Genomic DNA, 26,550 nt, shown 5'->3' on the forward strand with positions numbered 1-26,550 from the left:
TTGGGTGACCTCATTTTTGCATAATTGCGAAAATCCCTGAGTCACAAAACATGGTTAGCTTTGCCAATGGAGCTATGGGCTCGGCCTGCTGCTAGATCTGATCGATAAATATTGTTTGCATTTAGTACCATCAAAGTCACAATGCAAAGAGCGCAGGTCGATGAGTTGAACCAGCTTGAGGACTTTCTCAGACAGCCTGATGCTGTCATGGAACCCAACATATTAAGCGTGCTCCGTAGATACATCAGTGATAATGGCAAGCCTGCGGAAGTTGTTGAGATGCTGTCCGACAGTTATGCAGGCGAGCTTGCGGAATCACCCAGCTCCACTGGAACCACATGCCTGCATTGCCTCGCACAACATTTGCTACTCCTGACAGCTGACAAACCTCATGCTTCGGCAGGCTACGCTCAGATGGCAAGCCTCGTTGTGGAGTGGACCAAGGGCCTGCAAGACGAGGAATTGGCTGAAGAGTCTGCCTCAATTGCGGCCTTCGATGAGGCCTACTACTTGAGGGTAGACACTCACACATCACTGAGTCAAATACGCTGTGTGTAAAATCCTTCTCTTGAGACTCTGCCGCTGACAGCCCTTGATGGCTGGGCATGTATTCAAGCATGCATACCCTGTGTTCAGGAGCTGGCCAAGGAACTCTTCGATCCAGACAAGTTCTCAGGGGTGTTCACGAGCGGAGGCAGCGGTCCTCCCAGGTGGCTTGATGGGCCCTCCGGCCTCACTGCAGACAGGCAAGCATGACTGGCCCCATGCCAGCCTCACGAGTGCTCCTCTCCTCCCAATCACCAGAGCACACTGAACTGTCTCGATTTTTCTTTCCGTCAAATATTTGTGACAGCTGAAGGAAAAGTATGGCGCTGATCCCTCCATGCACCACAAGTACACTACATGATGATTCTTCCAACCCTGACAGACAACTTGCATCCACAGTGGTGCCGCCCCGGGGGACAATGGGTCACAGTCATGAGCATGTCATCCCTGCCGCAGTCTTGCTTGACAGCAGGCTTGCATGTGTGGGGTGCAGGGAGGGCCGCCAGCTCATATACGAGCTGAGTGCGAAGCACCGCAACTGCCTGCTGCTGAACTACGCGATCCAGAAGATCCTGCAGGCGGGCCACGAGGACGAGGTGGCCAGTGTGGGCTCCAGCCTGGCGTCCTACTTTGGCGTGTTCCACCGCCTCATGGCCAACCGGCTCAAGGAGGTCGCCCAGGCCGACGCCGACAGAGTGGACTCCCTAGCTGCAGAGCTCAAGGTGCGTGTGATTTTCATCACACCCTGAGCGCAGAGTCAAAAAGAACGGTGGTATTAAGGACAGGAAATTGCTGTGTATCATGAAAGAGCCAAGTCCGTGTGTTGCTGGTGGGCATGGAGGAAGCAGTGCTGAATAGATCAAATAGCTCTTCAGGAAACAAGGACAGGCCAGGAAGTTTGCTGCTTGATGCAGCTATGCACATAGCCTGAGTGCATGGTCTTCTATGAAGCACAGTTGATGGTATACTTGTGGGTGTGGTGCAGGAGACATGCTGTCAGGGGCAGCACACGTATGTGCACGCGCAGCAGATCCTGACGGAGCTGGGGCAGCATCCGCGCGGCAGCCGCTTCCGACGGCTCAGCCAGGAGCTGGAGGCCCACGCGGCCGCGCAGCGTGGCGCCATCGTTTGGCAGATGCACGCCTGGTGCGCCTTTCGCTAGCCGTCAGCCAGCACAGCTTCATGCCTGTGCAGAATCACTGTTTCCCAAATGTCAGAAGTCTTCAATAGCTTTTCCTCAGAAATGCTCGCTGACATGGTTGGTGCTCCCATGTTTCTGCTCAGATGTCCTGCATTACAACGTGCATCCTTCTGTACCAAGTGTGAATCCTCGCATGGGGAAATTCCTGTCATGACAACAATGTGCAAGGCGTGTTGAGGATATGCAGCTCGAGTGCAGGGACAGCACTTGTGCAGACATCACCGGCGAGGAGTTTGAAAAGGAGTTTGAAAGAGTCTGCTGCCACGCAGGTTTGCGGCAAAGAGCAGCTCAGAGCCTGAGGTAGCGGCGGAGGCGGCAGTGGCGCAATTGCTGAGCGCCGCGGAGGCGCGCAGGCAGGGGCGGCCGGAAGGCAACGCTGCGTGGCGGCCGGCCCCACCGCTGGGAAACCGCGGGGGCCCTGCCGGGCCTAATCAGGCCATGCAACGCCTGCATGCGCTGTACAGCGCCGACACCCCGCCGCCCATCAACACCATAAGGCATCCACAGGTCCGTCCTCAAGGGGCCTTTCGAACATTTAATGCGGTTTTGCAACATTTTGGCATTTCATTGCCTTACTTTCACCTCCATGTCATTGGATGGGCAATGGTTTGCTTCACCCTTCATTGGCGTGCGACTTCGGGGGCTTTGGGGTGCGCACGCAAAAACGTGCTTGGCAAGATTGTTGACTGTGCGTGCTGGTGTGTCGCAGGTGTTCAAGGTGCTCTTGGACGGCCTGTTCATGCCGGGCGCGCAGCTGGCGTCCGAGGATCACGAAGCACACGTGGAACTGCTCGCCCTGGCAGCTGCCGCAGTAGATGACAGGTGCCTGCCTTTGCGGCATCAAAATGCTTGAATTCTGAAGCACACTTGGTTTGAATCGAAATGTGGCTCTCCAAATAAACAAAGCTTCAACATAATGTACTTGCTCCCGACGACAGCGGCACGGCACATGGTTGCACAATGCGCGGCGGCACTTCTTGGCGGGCTCATGGCCTGGAAACCTGCGATGTAGCAATTACATGCAGCTGCTGGCTGCAGGCCTTCAGGCAGGCTGGATCTGGAGGATGTGGACGTCACCAAGGTGGCCCTGCAGCAAGCACACGCCGTAGCGCAGAGCGCTGCCATGGGTGTCCGCTTTGGGCCGCGAGAGCAGGTACCCTTGCCTGCTCCAATTGACACAACTGCACGGAGCCTGATGTGCGCACGCACCTCTCATTGACAGCTTAGAAGTACAATGCATGGAGGTCACAAAGCGCCGCATGCAACCATGGCCGCAGCACGTGGCCAGCGAGATGATACCACCCTGGGAACAACTTGAGCAGGATGGGATCTGGCATGCGAGGTAATGGACATGTGTTCTCCAGGAAATCTAGCATGTGATGCAAATTCACCTGTCTTAAGATGACGGGAGGCTGGCCGATGTGCAGGTGCAAGCAGAGGCGGCGGCGCAGTGCGCGGTGGCGGCTGCGGGGCTGATGCGAGCAATGGCGCGTCCCCTGGGCAGCGCGCAGTACTGGCGCGAGTACCACGGCTCGGCCGCGCCCGCATTCCTCACCCTCCTCTCGCTCATCATCCCCCAGCAGCCCGCCCTCAACCCCCAGGTACCCCCCTGCCTCACCACATTTTTCATGCTAAGCCAAACTCGACCTGAGGGGCGCAGGCACTATTGCTAGCCAAGAATGTGAGGCATGAGTGTATAGCTGGCGTGATTCAGAGTGTCACCATTGTGGTCCACTCATTGCGCAATGCCATTGGTACTCACCAACCCCTTTGATCCCTTGCAACCTTCTGGGTATGAGCAGGCATCGCAACACAGATTCTCATCTAAGAAAACTTAGCACGCCTGGCCTTTATGTGCTGTGGCATAGCATCACTCCAGACCAGAGCCCTTTTGACTCCTCTGGTGGCTCCTTGATCTTCAGGCAATGTGCCCAACATCAGCACTCCAATACAGTCTGCTCCTCCACTGAAACATATTGTGGGTTGTGACCAGGCCGTGGACATCATTGCCGCTGCCCTGAAGGCGATGGGGAATGCCAAGCCGGACATCGCGCGGACACTGCTCGAGCTAGGAGTGGCTGTGCTGGCAGCCGGGCAGGTCATGCGCATGCTGTCAGCAGGTGACTCATCAATTTTCTGCATGCAGCTTCCACTGGGGACTCTTTGTCCCACATTTGAACATCACAGCACATAAAATGTTGATCATTTTGATTGTTGCATGCTTTGGGGAAAGGAGGAATTTCCGCTTACACTGCTCACCTGGCTCAGCCATCTGCAGAAGACCATGCACTGTAAGCCGGCCCGTCTGGGTCACCATGGCTACCAGCTGCCAGTGAATCTATTGAAGGACTATATGGCTGTGCATGTGTAAAGAGTGCTGTGCATGTGTAAAGGGAAAAGAGGGAGTCTGACAGAGTTTGACAATACTGCTGCAGCGGAGCAGTGGGCAAAGACGGCGGATCCCTCACTTGTGCGACACTTCATCTTCTGTGTTCTGGCAGCCGTCTCTCCGCCATTCTCATCACAGTTTGCCTCGCCCATCATCAGGTGTGCCCTGCACACCTTCAATGATGCGTCCAAGTGGGCTGCAGCGTTATGTCCTGATGATCCCGCATGCAGGGATGCCTGTAGGCAAACAGACGACGTGCCCATGTGTTCAACCCAGCAGATGCGTGCATGTGCCAACCTGTAGCCCGTGCATCAAGCTGCATGTGCTGTGGCATACAATTGAAGCTCCAGACTATAAATTGGACCATGCTCTGGCGATAATTGCGTGTAGATTTCATTAATGTGGGTCTGGGGGGCACCCATCTGGACAAAATGCAAGTAAAGATAAGAACCTGCAGCTTGTCCGGAGACAAGCCCTGTCTGTATTGGCAGCAAAAGGGGTGGTGATAATCAAATCTTAGCCAGGGATAAAATGAGTATCGTCTGCATGTTCTGGCCTGATGTGGGCTGGTGTGGGGGCTGCAGGCTGATGCAGGCGAGCGGGGTGAAGCGCAGCCGGGCAGGGGTGCGCGAGGGGCAGCGAGTCGAGCAGCTCGAGGAGTTTGCCGCCGCATGCGCGCACGTCGACTTCCGGCCGCCGCTGTCCGCCAAGCAGGCGGCGTTCCTGCACAGCCTGCAGGCCGAACGCCTCTATTAGCGCCCCCCGCTCCGAGGCTTTTGTGTATTGAGAGGACGGCCTAGGGGTTCGGGATGTGCAGCCCTTGGAGGAGACCATGCTGTACTAGGTAATCCCTACCTACAGGTCATCTCATTACCAAAGACCGAGCGGCTCTACTAGCGCCCCCCGCTCTAGGAGGCTGTATGTGGAGAGTAGCCCCATAGACTGGCTAGGAGTGTCTACAAGCGTCCCTGCTGTAAAATACTTGCAATCGAATGAGGCCTTAGGGTCCAGCGAATTTCATGTTGCGAGGACAGCCGAGAGGGTCGGGATGTGCAGCCCTTGGAGGAGACCCTTTTGTACTAAGTAACCCCGCGAAGAGGCCAGCCATTCGGTGAGTGAAGGCCGAAGAATTACACAGGTAAGATGCAGGGACTTGCAGGGGAGCTTTGAGTCCCCTGATGGTGTTCCCTCTTTCATGGTGAGGCGTCTTTGCGGGCCTTTGGATGTCCGGTGGGTTCAAGACCCAATCAACTGTGGGCATGGTGCTCAGTATTTGTAACGGCCCCCGCCAGCCTGCTAAACGACTGGGCCTGTCTGTTGGGCGTCTTCCTGGCTGTTAAGGTGAGATAGAGACAACAGGATGGGTTTTTGGGCAACGAGTCCTCCTGCCCTTGGTGCGTTTCTCCTCTTCTGTTTTCCTGTGTATATTGGCAGCAGCAATTCTGGAGCGTCTAGAGGGTGGCCAGTGCATCCGGCCTGCTTCTAGCCCAACCTAGGAGTGCAGCAGTACCTGGCAAGGAAAGAGCTCTGCGCAAGATCGTTGGGAACACTTGACCAGAACATTAATTGGAATGTTTGCGAACCACCTGTACACAGTTCCTTCAGCGATGTGCAGGCCAATTGCTGCAGGCATCTATGCGTTTTTGTTGCTTCCATTTTGTCGGAAAGGCAGGAGCAGTTCCAAGTGTGTCAATGGCTTGGGATTTCCAAGGATAAAATGATGAACGAAGGCAAACGCATGGCTTGACAAATGCCATTGCATGCTTGATTGAAACACAAACAATAGTTGCAAGGCAGACCTGAAGGGTTCTAGAAGGGTTCCGTGCCATATGTGGCAGAATATAATTTACACCTCAGTCACCAGATAAATATAATGTTTCGGAAGGAAGGCAAGCATGATGAAAAGCATGAAGCTCACACAAATCCCAGAAAGCCAGAAATCTTGACAATGGTTGAGCACGCACAAACCATCTGGATCATGATGTGATCTTCAGATCTGAAGATCACATTATGGCGTGCCATGTCAGTATACATTCGATGGCCTGATGCCTCAACCAAGGAGATTTGCCACTCAATCATCAAATCCTGACGCAGAAAACCAATCGTTGATAGTTAGCAAGCAGCTGCGCTAGTCCTCTCATGCTGCCTTTGAGGAAATGAACAAAAGCTGCTGCAGCTCCCTCAGAAGAAGCATCATAGCCTCCAGATATAGTACAAATTCAGTGGTCCTACACACTGCAGTGCTCGAGTGATCTTGAACTTACTTCTGCTCTGGAAAAATCCCAAAGTACCACGTGATCTCACCCCTCAGAATTTACTATGGACAGCCTCAAGATTGGTCATTTGCTGTAGGATTCCCTCTAAACACTTCGTGCATCCGGAGGGAGCACTTAATGCAATACCAAACGGTCTTTCTTGGGCTCTAAATAATGCTCCTTATCCACTAGGAGTTTTGCAACTATTGGACAGCTTCTTTCATCAAAAGGATCTCAGATGCATGCCTAAAATGCAGGCTGATCTCTGTACTGCAAGCGGCGCGCAGGTGACTCACACGTGCTACCTGGCTCAAATTAAGTGCACATTGTCCAGCTTATTTATTTGCATCATTTTTATTGTGGCCCACAAGACCATCCCTAAGAAGCAGGAGGCGCGTCAACCCACAAACCAAGAATCTTCCACTAATTTCAAGGGGAGATCCCAGCATCTGCAATGGCTGAGATACAAATGGGCGGCCAGGCTCCCTGCCCCCAGCCTGTCTTGAACCACTGCGACGGGCTGGTGGGCTTGCCAATATATACTGCCCTGCAGCAGCCTGCGCAAGGGGTGCGCATTGTTGTACATTCAGGGATTACTACTAATGCTGGTGACATTCTCAGCCAGCAAGCGGGCTGCCCTCCCGGCAGCGCCTGCATTTATTTATCGGCGGCCGCATGCTACGCTGCAGCTCTCAGCCGGGCAGCGACAGGGTGCCTAGATACAATCTTTCTACATGCTGGGATCTGTACTCACGCCCTGTCCCACGGGCATGACATGCAAAGGATTGGCGACGTGCGGCGGTCAGGTGCTGCGAGTCATCCTTTTTCGCATTGGAGCCTCGTCGAGATCTATGCTGTAGCCATGCGGCGGCTCCGGCCAGGCCGCCCCGTGGCGCGCCATTCCGAGCTCGTCCAGCCTTGGCGCCAGCACCTCGTGCAGATGCCTGTCCAGCTCGAAGAAGAAGCTCTTGCACAGCTGCGCGCCACACAGCCACCAGCTCAGGCCATGATCTATCCCAACGCGCTAAGACACCCCGACGTCAACACCTGCGCACATTGTGCCGGAATGGTATTCCTCTGGGTGTATGCACCGTGCAGGTGAAAAATGCCATTGCAATATTTGGGCTGGTAGAGTTCAAGGTGTTCTAAGCACTCATACCCTCTCTACAGAGGGCAGACCATCACTGAGCAATCTGCGTGGAGAAATCACTGCTGAGGGACTTCAACAAATGCTGCTCGGAGAGGTCCGCTCAGCCCTGCGTCAAACTTTGAGCAGCACCTTTGGTGGCTCAAGGCCATGCTCCGAGCCTGTACTGGGTAGGGGCCGGCCCATGCTTTAAAATTTGGAATTGATGTACGTCTACGGGCTGGTGGCATGACTGCCAGGGGTGCCGATACAAGGACAAGGCATGCACCTCAATGTTGCCAGCTGCGTAAGCCCTCAGATTGGCATACTCCGGGCGCAGCCGTGGGATCTGCGCCGGGGTTGATTCTGAGTGTGTGAGCTCCTCGTCTCCAAAGAGATGGCCCGACGCGTCGTGATATATGTGCAGCGGCAGGTAGTCTCTTAAAGCCGCCAGTGCCTGCACAGCATGCAGCACTTGTCACACTGCATCAGACGCCACCCCGCCTTCAACTTGAGACACATAGGCTGCTGTGATGGCAATCACTTCAAGTGGCATGCACTAGGCGCAGAGTCTGTACCTGCAACTGGCCCACTAGCTGCTCGTGCTCTGCAGCAGCTTGTGCGACTGTGAGGCTCCTTACTGGCGTGCTGGACACCAGACGATTCTGCAGAGGCAAAGGAAAGAGAGGATTGACAGAGCCCCAAGTCGGAATACGTGCATTTGAAGAGACAATCCCTCACCATCGCAAAGTTGTTATTGCACATATTCAGAATTTTGTGTACGAAAGGTGGACATGGAAACGGATAAAGATGTCTTAGTGCCGATGGAGGGAAAACGCCAGTGTCTGGGTTTCCCCATTTACGAAGGAATGGCTTACCAGGCATCCGAGCTGGATCGGGATAACTATATCAGGCAGGCCCATCTGCTTCCGTACTGGGGGCCTGGCAATGAGGATCGCGGGCAACTCTGCAGGGTTCCGCAAGACGCTCAGGATCTCCAGCGCGTGTCATAAGTTCGGCCGAGAACAGACAAACCCAGACTAGCAGAGTAGAAGCTACGACAAACAAGATTGCTGATGGACCTGTACTTGGGACGTGTGTCTCTCTGTGTTCCCGGTATGGAAGAAACGCACCGTCTGGCCGCATTGACGTCCCGGAATGTCTGAGCCCGTTTTCGAGCAAATTTGTTTCAGGAATCCGACGCTGGACTGTGCAATGGTAGGACAGAATGTTGCCACCGCGGCTGACTCGTCTTCATCGACCTACTACTGAAGAAGCCGTGAGGGGCATGCTGTGTCGTAAGAAGTTCTGATGACGCGCTCGTGATGTCAAGAAGATTCCTTTCAACCTCCCCTCTGTGTTCCGCCATCTCCCCACCGAAAGGTTTGCAATGTGGGGGATATACACACCTATATTCCACCCTCATCATGCACGGGTGCTTGTGATCTAGTGCTCCAGGCAGGCATGCCCACGGTGACAGGGACATGCATGCATCCATGAACACATGAGGCTGCGCAAGGGTGCATTTGCGAGTTGACAAGGCTGCAAGCCTGTGCATATCGGCCCCGGGTTCCGGCTGCAGACGGACCTGTGTATGCCCTATGGCCCTCTGGGCTCTGGGTTCGCCACTCAAAAAGATTATTATTATTATTATTATTATGAGGCACATGCCGCGGCGGCAGGCCTAGGCGGCGCCTTAGAGCCACCAGTGACCAAATCCGATTCACAGTCTTCTGCTGCAGCTGCAGCAACTGCAAGTTGCACTACGTTATTCTTTGAGCTCTGCATGCCAGTGATGATACTGCATCTCAAGATGATCACTCGACAGGGTCACACATGTGTACAGCAGTCACTTAAGAGAATCCCAGCCACTCCACACAGACAGCTTCAAGCCCTCCTAAAGAATAGCAAATACCAGTCGACCACAGTGCCCATCCTCTACCTACAGTATAGCTTCACACACCACAGCGTCAACACAGAAAAGCCATCTGTGCCTCAGAAGCAAGTGCCCAGGAGACACGAGGGCCTCACTGGGTGCCTGCTGTGCGTTGCAAATCCTGTATTACTCATTCTGCATGCAGCGACTCTCAAATCATTTGCATAGGACACTCGCAGTGCACACTGCTCCAGCACTCTATTCTCCTCAGACCAGTCTTGAACCTTTCACCCCTCACAAACACACGTGCAGGCAGAGACTACTGCCTGACTTGCACAAATGCGCTCCACAATATATTCTGGCATTGCAGCCATCGCTAAGGACCCCAGCGCAGGATTTGTGAGCGCGGGCTGTGCGCCTACACATCGTCGTGTGCATGCAGTGAGGAAGCCACAGCGCTGCCAGAGACTGATCCATGGCGATGGTAGGAGAAGGACTGGATGTTCATGGTGCTCTGCAAACCACACAGAAACAAGATCACAACGCGTAGAAAGCCCTCATCCTGGCAAAAAACTGGCATGGGCTGTCCTGATCAAGCAAAGCGCTCACAATGGATGGGGAGTGTGACTCATATAGAAGTTGCACCTCCTTGTTTGTGGGTCCTGAACAGAAGTCTACTCAATCCACCTTTAAATTATGAAGTGCGAGCTTCATTAAAGGGCAGCCAGGAAACACGAGAAGACACGATTATCAGTAGTGCCGATACTGCAGATACTAGCTGCTGCCAGCAAGCCTGTGAAAGGACCAAATGGGTCGCACAGCTGCATAGACACAGACGGCATCCTTGGCTTGAGGAAGCATCATTTTTGTTTCCGGTTCCCTACCTTCAAGGAGGATGGTGTGCCGCGCATGGTGATGGGCTGGGTGGAGGCCTCCCTCCCGGGCACAAGGGTGGGTAGGGCGTTGTACTGGGGCGCCGGAGAGGGGGGACCGGCCGGCTCCAGGGCATCGCCGCCAAACAGCTGCTCCTCTTCCTCCTCCTCCTTAACATCCCCCTTGCTGTACACCAGCGTGCCGCACACGAGCACCGCAAACCTGCGCAGACATCGCATTGGTGTTGTGTGTGCATACATGCATCAATGCTGTGTGTGCCAAATTTCTATGACGAGGCCTTCTTTCTATGGCACAAATGCACAGGTTAGCTGAAGCCCTGTCATTGATTAGCTTGCGCAAGCCTTGCAGTGAGTAATCTATAAAGCTGTCAACCTCAGCGTTGTTGGCTGCTTGGGATTTGCATCTGCGCATGCTTTGGTTCCCTAAAAGCATGCCACGGCTGAGCGCAAAGGCTCTGCCAGACGACAGAATATCACCGTGGTAAGTAGGAGAACGTAAGCAGGCAAGTTCCAAATCCAAGGCCAATCAAGCCAGCATATGACAGCCAAGACAGGAGATAAAACCCTACCCTGCAGCCTGGATGAAGGAGTAGACGCTCCAGGACTCGCCCAGCTTGCCAAAGCCTAGAGGGGTGTAGAAGAGCAGCAGGTCCACCAGCCACACAAACATGGTTCGCATCGTCTCCAGCACTGTCCGGAACACCGCTCCCAGCTCACCTGCACAGGCGCCATCACAACCATTCATCTACGAGGTTCAAGCAGTACTCAAGGTCCAATTCAGGCTATGCAGGATACAGGATACATATCGGAGAGTTTGGTATTGCTGGATGCAACAGAGAGCCCTCAAACACAGAGCCCTCAAAATAGACAGCCCTTGAATACCTACTTTGTGGGGAGCCAGGTAATGCAGGAGGCAGGGTGCTTTTTGGAGGGTGTGAAAATGCTGGATTTTACAGGAGGTGCAGGTCGTGGCAGGTGCAAGTGGCAGGATCTCACCAGTCACACACATTCCTGCGTAGTTGTACAGAAGTAGAGCTGCCATGTCCACCAGGATGACTGTGAGCAGTGGCCCAGAGTGGAACAGCATCTGCGCAGCAGCCCACACACAGTCAGCAAGGCAAACTCTATAGGCTTCAGATTAACCACCATTAGTGCCCCATCTTGCAATCATATACCCTTTTATGACCAGTCCGTCATCGAAGCTTGCCCATCACAACACCACAACAGTCACAATAAGAAGCAGCAAGCACAGGGGGGACCAGTCCTGCTTGCATGAGCAAAAAATGCATTGCCAGAAAAGGGAGGGAGGCTCACATGGAGGGTCTCGATGGAGTTTTCATGCAGTCCCTCGCCGTCGATGCCAGGCAGAAAGTAGACGATGGGCAGCATTAGGAAGACCATGATGGCCGTTCCAAAGACGCCCTCCCAGCCAACGATGAGCAGGGGAGGCACTGCCAGGTCCGCCATGAAATAATCCTCAAATGTGAGCTGCGCCGCTTGCACTGCCTGTGTGACACAGCGCATCACATGAGTGCATGACTCACTGCTCATGCATTCCTGCATCACAGTGGGATTTGCACATACACATGGCAATAATGGAGCGATCCATTAGTACAGTTCACCCAGAGTCCCAGGAAAACTTCTGAAGGTATTGAATGCCAGAGTGTTTGTGCAATGCTTGTCCTAGTTGCTCGAGCACTGCGGGTGAACATCGCAAAAAGGCATACAAGAGTGAGGGAGGCTCAGGCAGGACAGCATCATGGTGATGCATGCTCACCTGAGAGGCTACAATGAGGCCCATGCCCAGTAGCATCTGCTCTGGGGAGATCTCCACCTGTGTACTGCCTCCTCCATGCAGCACACTGGACATGCCCACCAGCCCAATGCCCACCTGTTCCCAATCAGAGCAGTTTTGCTCTTCTCCAAGACAAGCAGAGCTGATGTGAGCACACCATGCATGTCAGATCAGGACAGGAATTTGTAGAAACAGCCCATTGCCACCGCTGTGATGGGGGTGATAGTGTTCACAGCACAGGCAGATTTATGAACGTCATGCACACCAAACACTGGTGACCAAAGTGGGTACAAAACATTGTCGATAAGAATCGTTGAAGCGTACCACACAGCAGAAGATGCCCAACAGGTGGAACTTGTTCAGACGCCGATGCAGGAAGAGTACTGAGAAGATTGCTGCAAAGAACATCTCTGCACCACGCATCATCTGGTACACGCTGGCTGTGACGCTCAGAAGGCCAATATTCATGAGCACAGTGGCAATCAGGTCGAATACAGTGGGTATTGCCAGCATGAAGACCTGGTACTTCGGTTTTGTGTCATCCTGAGCGAAAAGCAGAAGAATCTGTCAAAACTTGAAGAGAGTACAAGGAGTACATCCTGAGCAAGTGCATGTCAACATGAAGACTTCAAGAAGTCCAAAAGCCCACCATCCAGGTAGCACTCAAAGAGTGAGATAGACATTTGCTCTCGCAGGCTCATGTGATGGCCAATCACTGACCTTCTCTACGCCATTGAGAAGGGGTGCTGAAGCATCCCCATCAGCCTCCCGTGCTAAGCGGCCTTTTTGCCTGCGCTCCTCCAAGAAGGCCAAAGGGATGCAGAAGCTCATGCCAATGAACATGTTTGTTGCCATCGCCCATGGCTTCCTGAAGAGCTTTGCGGCTCCATCCAGATCAGGTCCCTCTAGCTCGTAAACTGCAGCGCAGAACAATAGTCATGAGAGAATATTACATCAATACCCCAGCAATTGAGACCTTGCAATCAATTACCACTTACCGATCTTCGCAAAGAGGGATGTGATCGTGCCGAAAAGCAGCAACCCTGAGACACTGAGGTACAGGGTGAGCGAGCCCATCGCAGGTGAGTCACACTAGTCCGTCTAAGGTTACCCTTGCCACTCCATTCACTCTAAAAGCCAACGATCGAGAAATGTGACACAATCGAAGTGGACAATCATTACTCTTGTGCCTTTCTCCAGCCTGGAGTACGGGTTTGCCTCATCGTCCCACATGGCTACCACGTGACCTCCTTAGTACTGGTTTTGGTGTCAACATATTGGATTCCCAAAACCTTTGATCATTTCCTGACTAGCTTGTCATGCATCTTCAAAGCCATGAAGTACACGCCACAGAGCATCACTCTAGGCCAGCAGGCACTATTGCATGAATGATGAGGCCCCTGGGGCCCCCGGGGCGTATATGCGGCATGCCATGCAGTGCACCGTGCGCGTGACGCGGGATCCTCCAAAATGAACTTGGATGACTTCCATCAAGCCAAAATCATTGGATTGCACGAAGCTGCATGCGATCGCAATTCTCCCGATTCAAAAGATTCAGATCTTGTCCAGAAATGCTGCAGAAAATTAACCCACGCTGCCTTGTACTCGAGACTTTGGCGCTGACCAATATTGGGTAGATTAAGAAATCAATTGCTGCCCTGCCAGCTCTGTTAGCTGTCACACACCCTGACACTCTGCACTTACTCTGCAGCAAGTGTTGGATAGCATTTCATCTGTTGCGGTGCAACATATGCGCAAAGGACTACTGCCAATTGCAAGCGGCAGCTATCGTGAGATTCCATTGTTTGGCTTTCTGTCTTCCGCCAATACCTGCTGCAATCGCATCCGGGCGTCCTGGCTTGATGTGGTTCTGGCATCCTGCGATGCTGGTTCAAGAGGCGCTGGAACTCCCTGCAATCTCGGGACATGAGCCATGATATCAGGGTGCTTGAAAGTGGAAAGCTCTCATCAATGCTCCCCAGCATTTGTCTCCACCAACTTGAATTGCAGTGGCACTGTACCGGTATAAGTCCTCAAGTAGAATCCCTCGTGAATGCAGCGCTCATGCATGCATGATTCAGCTGCAGCTGCTGTGATGCAGACTCTAAGATCGTGATTATGACAGAAAGGAACCTGTTGCATAGGCTGAGCCTCAGATGCAGTGCGGGTCACCCAAGTCTTCAGTGGATCTTCCTCCAAATTCAGGCCCAGTGAACCAGCCACAAACCCGCCCCAGAAAGCAACAGGCTCCTGTAGCAATAATGAAAGTGAGCTTAGTGTATTGAGACAGTAATGGATAAGAAGTATATTATGACCGGAGTAAATGGAACAGCCTTCTGCTAGCTTCTTTCATTACCTTCAATGCTTGCTTCAAAATGGGGTCATCAGTGCTGGCTACCACCCGCACTTGACCCCGTGCAAGTCTGCGCGAATTGGATGTACGCTGATTGTAATCGATATGAGGAGGCCTTGCGCGCGGTGTGCCCGCTGCCCTTCGTACTATGCCTAACGAGGAATGGAACGGCATGTGTTGTCAGATCAGCGCTTTTGAAGTGAGTGCAAGGATATCAGCAAGGAGAGGCTCCGCCACCTCCGAAGTAAAAATTTGCAATCTTTTATGTCAATATCAGTGCATATCGAGTTGTAATGTTTCTGGAAAGTAGACATATAACTTGAGAACCTTGATCGCAAAACAGCAGCTACTATATCTCTGCGTTACATCCAACCTCCGTCGCATCGGTTAACTCTGTTTAATTTTCACGTAACGAGGGTTCTTGTAAGTGCTCATCTACAGTCAACTGAGCCGTCCTAAAATCTGGAGAATCAGCACCTTCCTAAAATAGGGTCAACCCCTAAACTATTCAAGCAGATGGGACTTGTCTCTCTAGAATCAGCTATGCCTGGAAACAGAAACAAAAAACATCACATGCAGGCATTTGCACAAATGGCACATGAACACACAACACCAAAGCTGCGATGTCAGCTGCTGGGCTTCGGCTTCAAGCCCTTGAATTTGATGGTAAAGTGCGGCCCGCCGCTCTTTTTCTTCTTGGGAGGCGGCTGCATGCTTTGGCTGGGACTCTCGTTTGGCCTCTTCTGCGCCCCTGCCCCAATTTCCTTCCCCTGCACCCACAATACTCTTTTTAATGGTGCGGAGCTGACAGAGCAATGATGGGACGTCACATCTCAGATGCGCTGTTTCTCTCATGCATGCAAGCACACGCATGCCTATGCTTTACCTTGCGTTTGAATCTTCGGTCAGAGAAAGAGAAGCACATGCATGCCTATGCTGTGACTTGCATAAGTATCTCCGTCTCAACAACTTCGGTCCTAGAAAGAGATACGCCGATGTCAAGACACGGCAAGCGCCAGAGCAACGAGGAAAGGGCTGCCTCATGGCGTGAATTTACAACCTTCTTGAAACCCCTCACAATGGATACTTGATCAGCAGCGATCAACCATCAGAGCAAAAGAGGGAGATGCGATGATCATTGATCTTCACCTGCTCTGGGGCGTGGCCGTGGGGGGGCCCAACAGAGGCGGCCCGGCTGGGTGCGGCGGGAGGTCTATGACCGGGGGGCACCCAGTCATCTAGGGGGGACGCAGAGCGGCGCATGCTGCCGGTGCGGCCAGAAGTTGAGGGCATGGGCTCCACATCCGCGATGTTCTTGCCTGCAGCAGCCAGCGCCTCATTCTTTCACCATGGACTCTTCTAGATCAGTACGACTTTACTCAAACGCCACAGCTTGTCTAATGTGCTTCTGTCTGCAGTGCCTGAAGCACAGGCAGAGGTGATTGATTTAAAATTAAGGGGATGGCCAAATACAAATACAAAAACACAAATCAAGATGCCCAGAATACCCTGCTGTTATAAGAATTACAGCAGCATGCGAAAGGGAGGCCTGCATCAAGCTCGCAGCAAAATTGCAAAAGTGCCATTGCAGAACCATCCAAAGTAGTCCCTTTGGCTCAGGAAGACTGTGACGTGAAAGGTGATGACTCACCCACGACCTCCTCTTCCATGTCGGCCTCGTCGTCGCCGGCCGCATCCTCGCCCGAGTCTGTTATGCCGAAGCTGTTGAGACCGGACTCGGTGGACAGATTCGCGGTGCTCCGCGCGCGCTGCGGCCGGACGCGCGGCCCCTCCGGCGACGCCACCGCCGCCTGTGAAAAAAAGATACGATTAATACTATTATTAATACGTGCCGTTCTCTGCCAAATGTCAAGGTACGTCAAGAGGCTTCCACGATCATACCCCGTGTATGGCGTTTACTCGACAATGATGCCCTCATCCCTTGTGCAAGAACGGCCAATGCAAAGCTTCTGCATTGTGGGTCTGGTTTGGTGCGCTGCATCGCAATTGTGTGTGCATGCAAAAAAAAGTTGCCTGCCGAAAGTCACGCATGCTGGCCTGCTCCACAGCTCTTTAGGGTTTTCAGCAAGAACGGAGTTTGCTCAGTGCAGGGCATCGCTATTCTGAAGAAGAGGATGCAATAGTTGTACAGCTGAAATTGTCAGAAGCCCTTGCTCACGTCAGGCCATTGGCCATATTGAGATCTGTCACTGTGAAGATGGGAAATTCAAGAATAAAATACACTAGTAATGCAGGGATGACGGGATGAGAGCGGCAGGGCAGGCGTGCCTTGGGCAGGATGCCAGCCAAGGCGGCCAGCTCTTTGGCCTGGTTGGGGCGCTGCTTGGAGGTGGCCTGAACAACCTGCGCCAGCTCCTCCTGTGTGTACTGCAGCCAGCTGGGAATCTCCTCCTCGCCTGCACAGCACAGTTGTATTAATTGGCTGGGCATAAGCCAATTGGCCACTCTTGCAAAGGCTATCAAAATCTGGACAATGGAACGGGACAGACTGGGATTTGTCAGTTCTCCATTGCTCCCTGCATGGGAGTCTCCTGGCTGTCACCTGGCAAAGTTGCAGAATGGCACACAAAGAAGTGGTCAGTATCAGGTGCAGACTGGATTAAATGTTAATTCCCCCGGGTCCAGGGGCGCGCACCCTCCTCGGCAGGCCACGACAGCTCGCGGTCCAGGCGGTCAAACTCCACTCGCTCTGCTTCTGAGCGCGCCAGCACCGCATTGAGTTCCTCCCTGCTAGGCACCGCGTTCACTGCCTTCTTCAGCCGCTCCTCATCCTGCAACGTATGCACTCAAAATACTTTTCCAATCCAGGCCAATTTCTTCTGGGCTAAAGTAATGCCTCTTCTTGATCGGATATCACAGATGTGAGCAACAGTGACATTAATAAAATGAATCAGTAGCACAGACAGGTCAAGACACCCCAGAACCTGGCTTTTGCAGTCCTGCATGTGAGCAGGAAGGCGGGAGGGCCATGCCTGGGATCCATGCGGGGCATGCCAGGGAGTTTGTGATGCATTGTTCCAGCGAGTTGCACAGGCATGGCGAATGCACAACAGGGGACAAGGGTTGTGAAGTCTGCATCAGGGACACAAAATGGACCCATGTAACGAGCTCTGTTGAGAGGAAAGACAGGCATCCCTCCTGCCAAATTATGTGCATGCTGTCATAGGTTGCGCCCCTAGAAGTCATCTGGTTATTACCCCACAGAGGAATGCATATTGTAAGTAATGGGGCCAGTGGCATTAAAAATTGGGACAAGGGTTGTGAAGAAGCTTGCCTGCAGCATTTCCTCGAGGGTGTGTCGCCGCTCGTCCATGGTGGTGTTCATGTCAAAGCGGCCGGCGTCGATGACTTCGTTGGCCATGTCAATCTTCATCTTCTGGATGTTGTTGCGCACCAGCGACTCTATGCTGTCGGCGTACCCTGCCCTCGCCACCTGGCATGGTCCAAGATAAACATGTCAGATTTTTGCAGCCCAAAACCAGCCACTCTTGTGCTGCATTTAAGGAAGCTACAGGTAGCTACAGTAGCTCCCTCAGACGCAGCATGAGAGCCCACGGTACGAGTTCAGTGTTCTTGCACCCTGCAGTGCCCACTTGGGAAAACACGTCTCTGAAAGCTACTTCTGCTCTGGGAAATCCCCAACGTCAGTACGCACGCCATGCTTGCAGATTACAGCTTGGTGCATTGTGCCCGTGCTGCGTCAAAGAACTGATGGATAGAGCCAAGCCCAGTCTTCATTGTCAAGAACGCCGCTTGCTATGGCGCATCATCCAGAAGTAATTCAATGAAGAAACTCAGAACCTAAACTGGTAGTCTACAAGAGTACAAGGGGTGGCATTACAATGAGGGCAGCTGCGGCTGGAACATACCTGGCCATTCTGGGATGGGTTCCCTGACTGGGAGGGGACCTCAGGATCAGCCACGGCCTCCAGGTGAATCACGCGGACCTCCTTGGTCTGGCCGATGCGATGCGAGCGCGCAATTGCCTGCGCATGGCAAGCATCACTCAGATAATTAGCTTGACAGTTCCTTTTCAGCTTTTAAGAGCGTGCTGGCTCCGCCACACAGAGCTTGTGGTGCACAAACATGGTGATGGTGCTGCGCAAGCGCTGTGTTGTAGCCAATGCACCTATGACATATGTGAAAGTTAACCCGAACACAATAGCCGACCCAAGACTGCCTCAATGGGCCTTGGTCTCATCAGGCTGCAACCACTTGCACTCCGCCGCCTCAATGCAGCGGACAGTATCGTGTTGCAATGTATTACTCATAAAGATGGGTGCGCACCTGCTCCTCGTTCTTTGGGTTGGGGTCTGGGTCATAGATGACCACAGTGTCCGCCGATTGCAGGTTGAGACCTCGGCCGGCCGCGCGGATGGACAGCAGGAAGATGAACGCCTCGCTGTCCTTCTTGTTGAATTGCTGGATGGCCTTCTCCCTGCAGTTCACAACAATATCATTATTATTATTGTTATTATTATTATTATTATTATTATTATTATTATTATTATTATTATTATTATTATTATTATTATTATTATTAATAACGCACCAAAATGCTCCTCAGGGAAATGAGCGGTGCTAATAAGTACCATTCCCACCAAATATTCGTCTCAAAGGGTGAATCTAAGCCAGCAGACAGATTGGACATTCAAATTTCTGGGGTGCTGGCACACAGGGGCAGACCTAGTCTCGAGGGTTTGCAATGACGCTTATAATCTCTAAGCCCTGCCGCCTGAGTGACCTACATCTTCACCATGTCATGGACAGAGGGAACCCCAAAGAAGTTCTCTGGGTGGAACCTGTCCTCAACTTTAAGCGTCTATGCGAAGATCAACATCCCTGACCTCTAGAGCCAGAGGACCTACAGAACTTATTCTACCCTGCCGTGCAGGTAGGGATGCACAGATAAATACTCTCGGGGAGGCACCTGTCCTCGAGCGCGGTGGAGCCGTCGATGCGCAGGTAGTGCATGGCGCGCTGGTCGGGGCCCCATCGGCGCCAGAGAAGGTAGGACTCGAGGAGGTCCAGCAGCTTGGTCATGGTGGAGAACATTAGCACTCGGTGGCCTGTCGCGTGCAGCTTGACGAGCATGCGGTCTAGCACCTCGAACTTGCCGCAGCGGCGCACCAGCATGCCGCCGTCAAAGTCGAAGGGCGGCGGGTAGCTCAGGCACGGGTGGTTGCACACCTGCGCGGCGCAACAATGATGTCAGCGGCCAGGGATGCCTGCTTCAGCTTCTTGCACATGGAGGACCAATGGCACACATGAGCTTGGCGTCTGACAGGGGCAGGGTAAAAATAAGTGTGTTATGCAACGGGTGAACCAGAAAGACGGAAGCATGCATGAGTCCCTTTGAGGCTGACCTGGCAACCATTTAACCTGCTTATGGTGTCCTCGGCACACCCATTGCATTGGGATGTGAGCTGCAATGCGAGCAGCGCCGTCTGAAGGACCATGGAAGTCACGCGGTTGTTTCTTTGCCGGGAGAGGTTAATAGTGTATCTTCAGTGGTTAGCAAGAAGGGGGTCGTCACCTTGCGCAGCTCCATGCATTTGTTGTTGAGGGTGGCGTAGACGCGCGCGGTGTTGCTGACCCTGGGGCCGTCCGGGTCGAGGCGGATGGTGCCGCTGGCCTTGACCCAGTTGTAGAGCACGCTCTGGTACGGCGCCATCGGCACCTTCACCACCAACGGCACCTGCGCGCGCATGCAGAGAGCGCGTTCAAATTCGAATTTGAATGCTCGCCACGATGCAGTGCACCTCCAAAAGCCTCTCAAATTTTGGTTCTGACTAGCAAAAGTTCTGACTGATTGCCTAGCCGCTACAGCAGGTAAATAGTCGCCGGAAGAATCAGCTCTGCCCTCAAGCTTAGCAGGGTGGAAAAGTGGGTAGTGTATCCGCCACATCATGCAGGATGGTGACGTGATTCAAAACTCACCAGACTGCCTTTCATCCGAATAGCATGCATACAAGCAACGTGCGGGGCCCGGGTCACAACAAGCAAGAAAACCAGGGGCCAGGAAGAGTGAGATCACAAGATAGACTCTCAAACCTTACTTCAAGCAATAATTGTGACAAGTGTAATTTGATACGCTAATATACCATGCAACTATAATAAGAATACATATAAGTTTGGGATGCGTGCGCACCTTGGGCGGCAGCTTCCCCTCCACGTCCTGCACCTGGCGGCGGAGCATGAAGGGCTCCAGGATCTGGTGCAGCCGGTGGATGACCACGACTCGCTTCTCCGTCTCCAGCCACTCGTCCGGGCCGCCGCCTGCCCCCGCGCCCTGCTTGCCCAGCGCGTCGCTGAACCACTCCGCGAACGTCGCCTTGTCGTCAAACACCTGCGCCGCGGTGCACCCTTGTCAGGACTCGCGTATCAACAATGCAACACTCAACAAAAGCAAGGTCTGGACTAGTACCTGCAGAAAGGGCATGATATTGAATCAACAAGAAGGAAAGATGTGTGGCATCCTGGGAATGGCACATTGCATATGACTGCCATGAAGGAGCTGGCAGAGTACACCCTTTGCCCACATGTCAACGCAGCACAGGACGCATCTTGTAGCCAGTCACAAGCACGCCGGCTGGCATCATATTGAGGAGCATTCTCAAGCCTACAGATATGGAAAAGCGCAGGAAAACGTTCCAAAAGGCAGATAAGAAATAGAAGGGTGCGCGCCTGGGGCAGCAGGAGGTTGAGGAGGGACCAGAGCTCAGAGAGGTCGTTCTGCAGGGGCGTCCCCGTCAGCAGCAGCCGCCGCGCGGCCGTGAAGCGGTCCAGGTCCTTGGCCAGCTTGCTCTGCCGGTCCTTCATGCGCTGCGCCTCGTCAATTACTATGTACTTCCAGTCCACCTGCGCAGCAGTCAACAAGCCTTGAGCAAGCAGTAATGAAAATACTGTAGAAGCGCAAGCACTCCAATCCCAAGGTCTTAGATATGACAAGGTACCCATGAAGACAGTAGCGGAGTAAAGCTTCCATGCATGGGCAGAGGCTTGGAGACGCAGACAGAGAAGAAACAAGACCATCTGAGGGGACAAGGTCATCATGCCCTCCAGCCATAATGAATTATATAAGCGCTATTATATTAGAGCGAAAGCCATGAGGCAAGAGGCCACCTTGGAGAGCTTGGCGCGGTCGCGCATGATGTACTCGTAGGTGGTGACGAGCACATTGAATTGCAGGGAGGCGACCTCGGTGGCAAACTTGCGCGCGCGCTCGTCCTTGTGGCCGACGTAGTAGACGCAGCGAACGCTGGGCAGCCACTGCGTGAGCTCGCTCTTCCAGTTGACCATGACCGCGTTGGGCACAATGATGAGGTGCGGCCCGTAGTTGTTCTTGTGCTCCATCAGGTGCGCCACCAGCGCCATCACCTGCGCGCACATGCCCATACATGAGACCCAGTCACATGCCCAAGCTTATGAGGTCCCGGCAAGCCGCGCAAGCATGGCCTGAAGCACTGTTATCCTTTTTCCTGGCCGCATCCCGGTACATGCAGGCAGCACATGCTGACTGTGAACAGGCTGGCCGAGCCGGCACGGGGGAACTTTGGCTTTCTGTCTGCTGTAGAGAAAGTTGAAGGTGTCCTTCTGAGGAAAGGAGCAAATTGAGGGAACAGAATGATGTGTCCTCTTTCCTCAGAAGGGCAGTTCAAGATTCCCTGCAGATGACAATTACCTGGGTACTTTAAACTCCATCAAGCGGGAACTCCTTGATAAGTGTGTACTTTCATCACTGCATAACGACTCTTTTACTAAACACATGCTGCTCAAGTCGAGGCCACCTTACTTTCACACTCACACTCACCCACAGCAATGCCTGTAAGCGTTTGCAAAAGTGTCTAACCCTGTAAAGAGGTTCCCGGAGCGCGCCTGCACGGTCTTGCCGAGGCCCATTTCGTCGGCAAGGATGCCATTGAGGTGGTTGTTGTAGAGGGACACCATCCACTGCAGGCCCACCATCTGGTACTCGCGCAGCTTTGCCCCCGCCGGCGGCCGTAGCAGCTTCGGCTGCTCCAGCACCAGCTCCTCCACACTGCCCCACACACAGTCACCCCACTTATCAGAACTACCGCTCCAATCAAGGACCGTACATGAAAGCGTTCCGGACAATAAGTAACAGCCATGTCTCTGTCTTGTGTGAAGCAGCTGTCATGTTGTCAGCCATGCAGCCGCCCAGGAGTCTTGCAGGTCCTCACACTATGACAGAACAATATCCCAAGACACACAATGAAAAACTCCCAACTGCGCCCTTTGGTACCCGTTAAGTGGGAGGGCCATACTTGACAACACTAGATACATACCAGCCTCCAAGGAGATGTGGAAGCAGGCTTCACGCGCATTGCAGGTGTCAGCAAGGAACGGATCAGAAGTTCACCTGTGGGCGAGGTTGTAGTAGCGGGACTGCGCGTCGCCACCGTCGGCCTTGCTGGACTGCACCAGGCTGCTGCTGACTGCAGCTTCCGCCTCGGCCGCCTTGGCAGCTTCCTGCACCTCTTCCTCGGACAGCCCCTGACACAAACCATGCAAACCCATTATTTTGGCGCCTTCTAACAGCACACACATTTAAGAGGCACAGTAACTGCATGCAGATAAATCAAATGCGCCTGTATCTCTTTTCACATTGTTCAGAAACTTCACGAATGCAGGGAAATCAATCTCCCAAACACTCCAACCAATTGATCGGCGGTACACATGCCCATGCCATTGCTGCAAGAGCACCTGGCTCTGAAAGCCCGCACAAAAAGATCAAGGTGTCAAGCCTGCACGATGCAACGGGTTGTGTGAGGTGCTAACCTGGGCGCGGGCGCGGGAGATGGCGAGGGCGGCGGCCTCGGAGGCCTCCTGTGCGAGCTTCACATGGGCAACCTTGGAGGCCAGCTTGTGCAGGTACTCCTCCGTGGTGGACAGGAAGCGCGAGATGACCTCGTAGCGCTCGCCGCTCGTGCCGGGGCCAGCCGTCTCGCGCAGGATCTGCTGGTACGCCTCAAAGTCGTTCGCCTGCACAAAGTCACACATGCAGCGCAAAGAAATGAGTAAACATCCCATCAGCCAAGTCCTCAAGCAAGCTCCTTGAGCCAGCATCAAAGTCAGAGAGGGCGGCTAATGATTGTGTTCCTGGGTGCAGGCAGCTCAATGGTAGAAAACTGAGACTTGGCAAGAACAGTTGACATAGCAAGCTGCAGCCTTGCACCAAAGCAAGCTGCATTTCTAGCCATGCGGCGTTGCAAACCCATATTGGGAACTGTCAAGATCTGGATGCAGGCCATTGCGTGCAGGCCTTAAAAGCTACGGTGCTCCTCGTTGCTGATCGTGCTGCGTGCAGCAATGGAGAGGAACCAGAGCACGTTAGGCCCGCATGCAATTATTTCGCATTGCACCCAGCGGCAACGAGTTCTCGTGCAATGTGCACAGCAGGCTCGGACTCACATAACAAGGTCAGGGATCTGCAAAGTTGTGTCACACCTTCAGGGCTTCCATGCGGCGCGTCCGGTCATCCTCCTTGAGGCGGTTCATGTCTCGCAGCAGGCGCTCATGTGCGCGCAGAACGTAGCGGTTGCGCGCTACCCGCATCTCCCTTGCGCCACTCAGGCGCTCGGTTGTCTCGTTCTTCCACACCTTGATCGCCCTGATGCGCTCCGCAGCCCTGTCTGCTCGGCCCTTGTCCTCCTGTGCGTGAGAAATTTGATGCTCAGTGCACCCCTATGTACCACTGCTGCAGGCCTCTCGCTGCAAAGGAATAGTGGGACCCTGCTTGGCTTTACAGAGTACTGCAAGTCCCCTATGTACCATTTGCATGCGTCCCGCTGCAAAGGGATCATGGGACCCTGATTGGCTTCACAAGTGCTGCAGCGTTAACATTCTCATTTACTCGTAGAACACAAAGGACTGCTTGATCATGAGCTGAGCCCTGGCGCTTGTCAAGCGCATACTTTTATGATACGCACACGCCACATATGAGAAAGACAAGAAAAGAGCAGGAAGCTGCAGGTCGCTAGGGAATGGAAGGGCAGGCAGTGCGCCGACTCAGGATTGCATCTGCAAGGACACACTTCTAATTTTGACTCACATATCAGGTAATCAGGTAAGCGCCGTGGAGCAGCAAGGTGCAAGGGGGTGGAAGGGCAGGGGGAACGCACCGCTCGTTCGTCGTCAATGCCCTGGCGCCAGCACTGCCGCGCAAATTTGCGGTAGGAGCGGTCGCTCATGCTCATGATGTCCGCCTGCTCCCTCTCCACCGCCTGCCGCACATTTACCTGCTTCTCCATCGCCATCAGCCGCTTCAGCCGCAGCATCAGCGCCGCCTTGCCAACGCCCTGGCCACCGGCACGTGCAATTTTATGAGCTTTCTGACCTCTCAGTAGCCTGCACACCCCATAACGTCTCCCGAATTTATTGGTTCTGCAAAGGTCCAGCGCCTCAGACATCTCCATACCACTTTGATCGGCGCTGTCCTGTCCCGCTCAATCAGTTTTTGGGCTGTCCAAGAAAAATAGTTAAGAAACCAGGGATAATTCCCACTTGGCCTTGGCCTCAGTGGCCAAGGAGCACAACGAGGGCCGCTCTGCCGGGAGAGCCGCACCATTTTGAAGCCGGGGACCGTGCCGTTGGCGAGCTTGGCCTGCAGCTCGGCCATCTGGCGCTGCCGCGTCCGCTGCACGAAATTGTGGTACTCGTGCGCCAGCAGCTGGGTCGGCTCGAAGTTGAATGCGTTCTGCTGCTGCTGTTGGAGCACGCCTTGTGCAGTAGGATATTGCGGCGCGCGATTGCCGGGCGCAAATGAGAACAGCGGGCCCAGCTGGCGATGCACATCCGGCAGCGGTGGCGGCGCCGGCGCCGACGCCTGCATGCATGCATCCATGAGCATCCGATGACGTCCTGATCTGGCTGCTTGGATTTGGATGCGGAGGGACCAAATGAAACTGTGGCGCAACGGCCTGTCGACCCTCAGCACCAATGCGGCATCCAGCATCTGAAGGCGTCCTGCTTCGAATGATTGGATACGGAGGGACCATAAGTCTTGTGACCAAGAATGCTTTGTTGGTTCACAAAGGCAAAGCAGGGCCTAAGCTGTGATGAAGAGTCTCTTGCTGAGCAATTTCTCAAAGCAACCATATCACATGCCCCGCCATTATAGGGTCAACAGGACCCTTATACACCAAATAAGTACGGGACCAGAGGTGAAAATTGGAGGCGGCTGAAACAAACACCCACCTGGGGAGGCTGGGCAGGCATTGGTGGGGGACTTGGGGAGGGGGTGGGGCCACTGCTGGCAGGCTGTATAAGCACCACAGGAGCGCTGGCTGGCTCCGATTTGACCACAGTAGGCGCCCGTTGGGCCGGCCAGGTCACAACCGCTGGCTGTGCTGGCATGACGGGCTGTGCAGGCGCTGCCGCCTGCGGCGCATTGTGTAATGGCACAGGCTTGATGCTCTTTAGCAGGTCCGCTGGCAGCTCCTTTCGGTTCTGTGTGGCAGCAGACAACGAGTCATGGCTTCAGCAGAACTGGTCATCCAAAGCCAACCATACACACCCGTTTGGCATGACTCTAGAACCGTGCAAACTATCGTCCGCAAATTCGCGCAGCAGGTGAGCTGGCACAGGCTTCAAATAACATACCTTGATGTTGCGGAATGCCAGAATCTGGTTCCGCAGCGTGTACAGCTGACCGTCCGTGAAGATGTTGCTTGTGGCCTGATTGCTGCTCGACGCATCAACCGCTTGCGCTGGCGTGGAGGCAGCTGCAGCATCGCCTTGCTGCATGGTCCCTTCGATGCGTGCCCAGGCAGAGCTTCAGCACTTCAGCAGCTCCCAGCAATGCCCCCTGCTTGGCGCCATTCTGCTCGACCCTGGCACCTTATGGCAGCCAGTACAATCACGCGCCTACAACAAGGGCAATCAGACGCTTCATCATCGAGAAAGTTGTCGACTCCACACAACACCTCCTCATAAATCTGATGCGGTGATCTGGAACTCTGAAAGCCACTTCCATCAGAGCTTGTCACTTTGAATGTTATCACCATGTTCTAAAACGAAATTACTGCCATTGTCTTATTCTCTAGGGCCATCTATATTTTGTCCGATCACTG

At 53.7% G+C, this 26,550-nt stretch overlaps 4 protein-coding genes across 4 annotated transcripts; 1 reads left to right on the top strand and 3 right to left on the bottom strand.

The window, feature by feature from the left end:
• Positions 1-414: 414 nt before the first annotated feature.
• Positions 415-4,892, top strand: COCSUDRAFT_40900 (hypothetical protein; the record flags this gene model as incomplete). Its single annotated transcript, XM_005649014.1, has 11 exons — positions 415-516; positions 637-710; positions 1,040-1,268; positions 1,532-1,692; positions 2,017-2,254; positions 2,457-2,569; positions 2,786-2,900; positions 3,175-3,348; positions 3,741-3,867; positions 4,141-4,294; positions 4,721-4,892. The coding sequence occupies 11 exons, from the start codon at positions 415-417 to the stop codon at positions 4,890-4,892; spliced, it is 1,659 nt and encodes a 552-aa protein (XP_005649071.1).
• A 2,301-nt stretch (positions 4,893-7,193) lies between these two features.
• On the bottom strand, positions 7,194-9,186 carry COCSUDRAFT_61958 (hypothetical protein; the record flags this gene model as incomplete). The annotated part of the gene is made up of 4 exons (XM_005649015.1): positions 7,194-7,367; positions 7,807-7,974; positions 8,096-8,182; positions 9,106-9,186. The coding sequence occupies 4 exons, from the start codon at positions 9,184-9,186 to the stop codon at positions 7,194-7,196; spliced, it is 510 nt and encodes a 169-aa protein (XP_005649072.1).
• Positions 9,156-13,258, bottom strand: COCSUDRAFT_65401 (hypothetical protein). The gene is made up of 9 exons (XM_005649016.1): positions 13,080-13,258; positions 12,802-12,998; positions 12,406-12,624; positions 12,064-12,177; positions 11,601-11,792; positions 11,283-11,373; positions 10,856-11,003; positions 10,278-10,488; positions 9,156-9,907 (listed from the first exon to the last, which is right to left on the bottom strand). The coding sequence occupies exons 1-9, from the start codon at positions 13,156-13,158 to the stop codon at positions 9,812-9,814; spliced, it is 1,347 nt and encodes a 448-aa protein (XP_005649073.1). The 5' UTR covers positions 13,159-13,258; the 3' UTR covers positions 9,156-9,811.
• Positions 13,259-16,609: 3,351 nt separating this feature from the next.
• COCSUDRAFT_14080 (hypothetical protein) lies at positions 16,610-24,888 on the bottom strand (the record flags this gene model as incomplete). Its single annotated transcript, XM_005649017.1, has 15 exons — positions 16,610-16,851; positions 17,091-17,205; positions 17,709-17,888; positions 18,325-18,441; positions 18,743-18,893; positions 19,386-19,645; positions 19,992-20,153; positions 20,607-20,821; positions 21,106-21,316; positions 21,581-21,835; positions 22,340-22,496; positions 22,839-22,972; positions 23,258-23,461; positions 23,927-24,130; positions 24,601-24,888. The coding sequence occupies 15 exons, from the start codon at positions 24,886-24,888 to the stop codon at positions 16,610-16,612; spliced, it is 2,895 nt and encodes a 964-aa protein (XP_005649074.1).
• Between the last annotated feature and the right edge of the window lie 1,662 nt (positions 24,889-26,550).

This window comes from Coccomyxa subellipsoidea (genome assembly GCF_000258705.1).
Source record: "Coccomyxa subellipsoidea C-169, whole genome shotgun sequence".
NCBI classification, from domain to species: domain Eukaryota; kingdom Viridiplantae; phylum Chlorophyta; class Trebouxiophyceae; family Coccomyxaceae; genus Coccomyxa; species Coccomyxa subellipsoidea.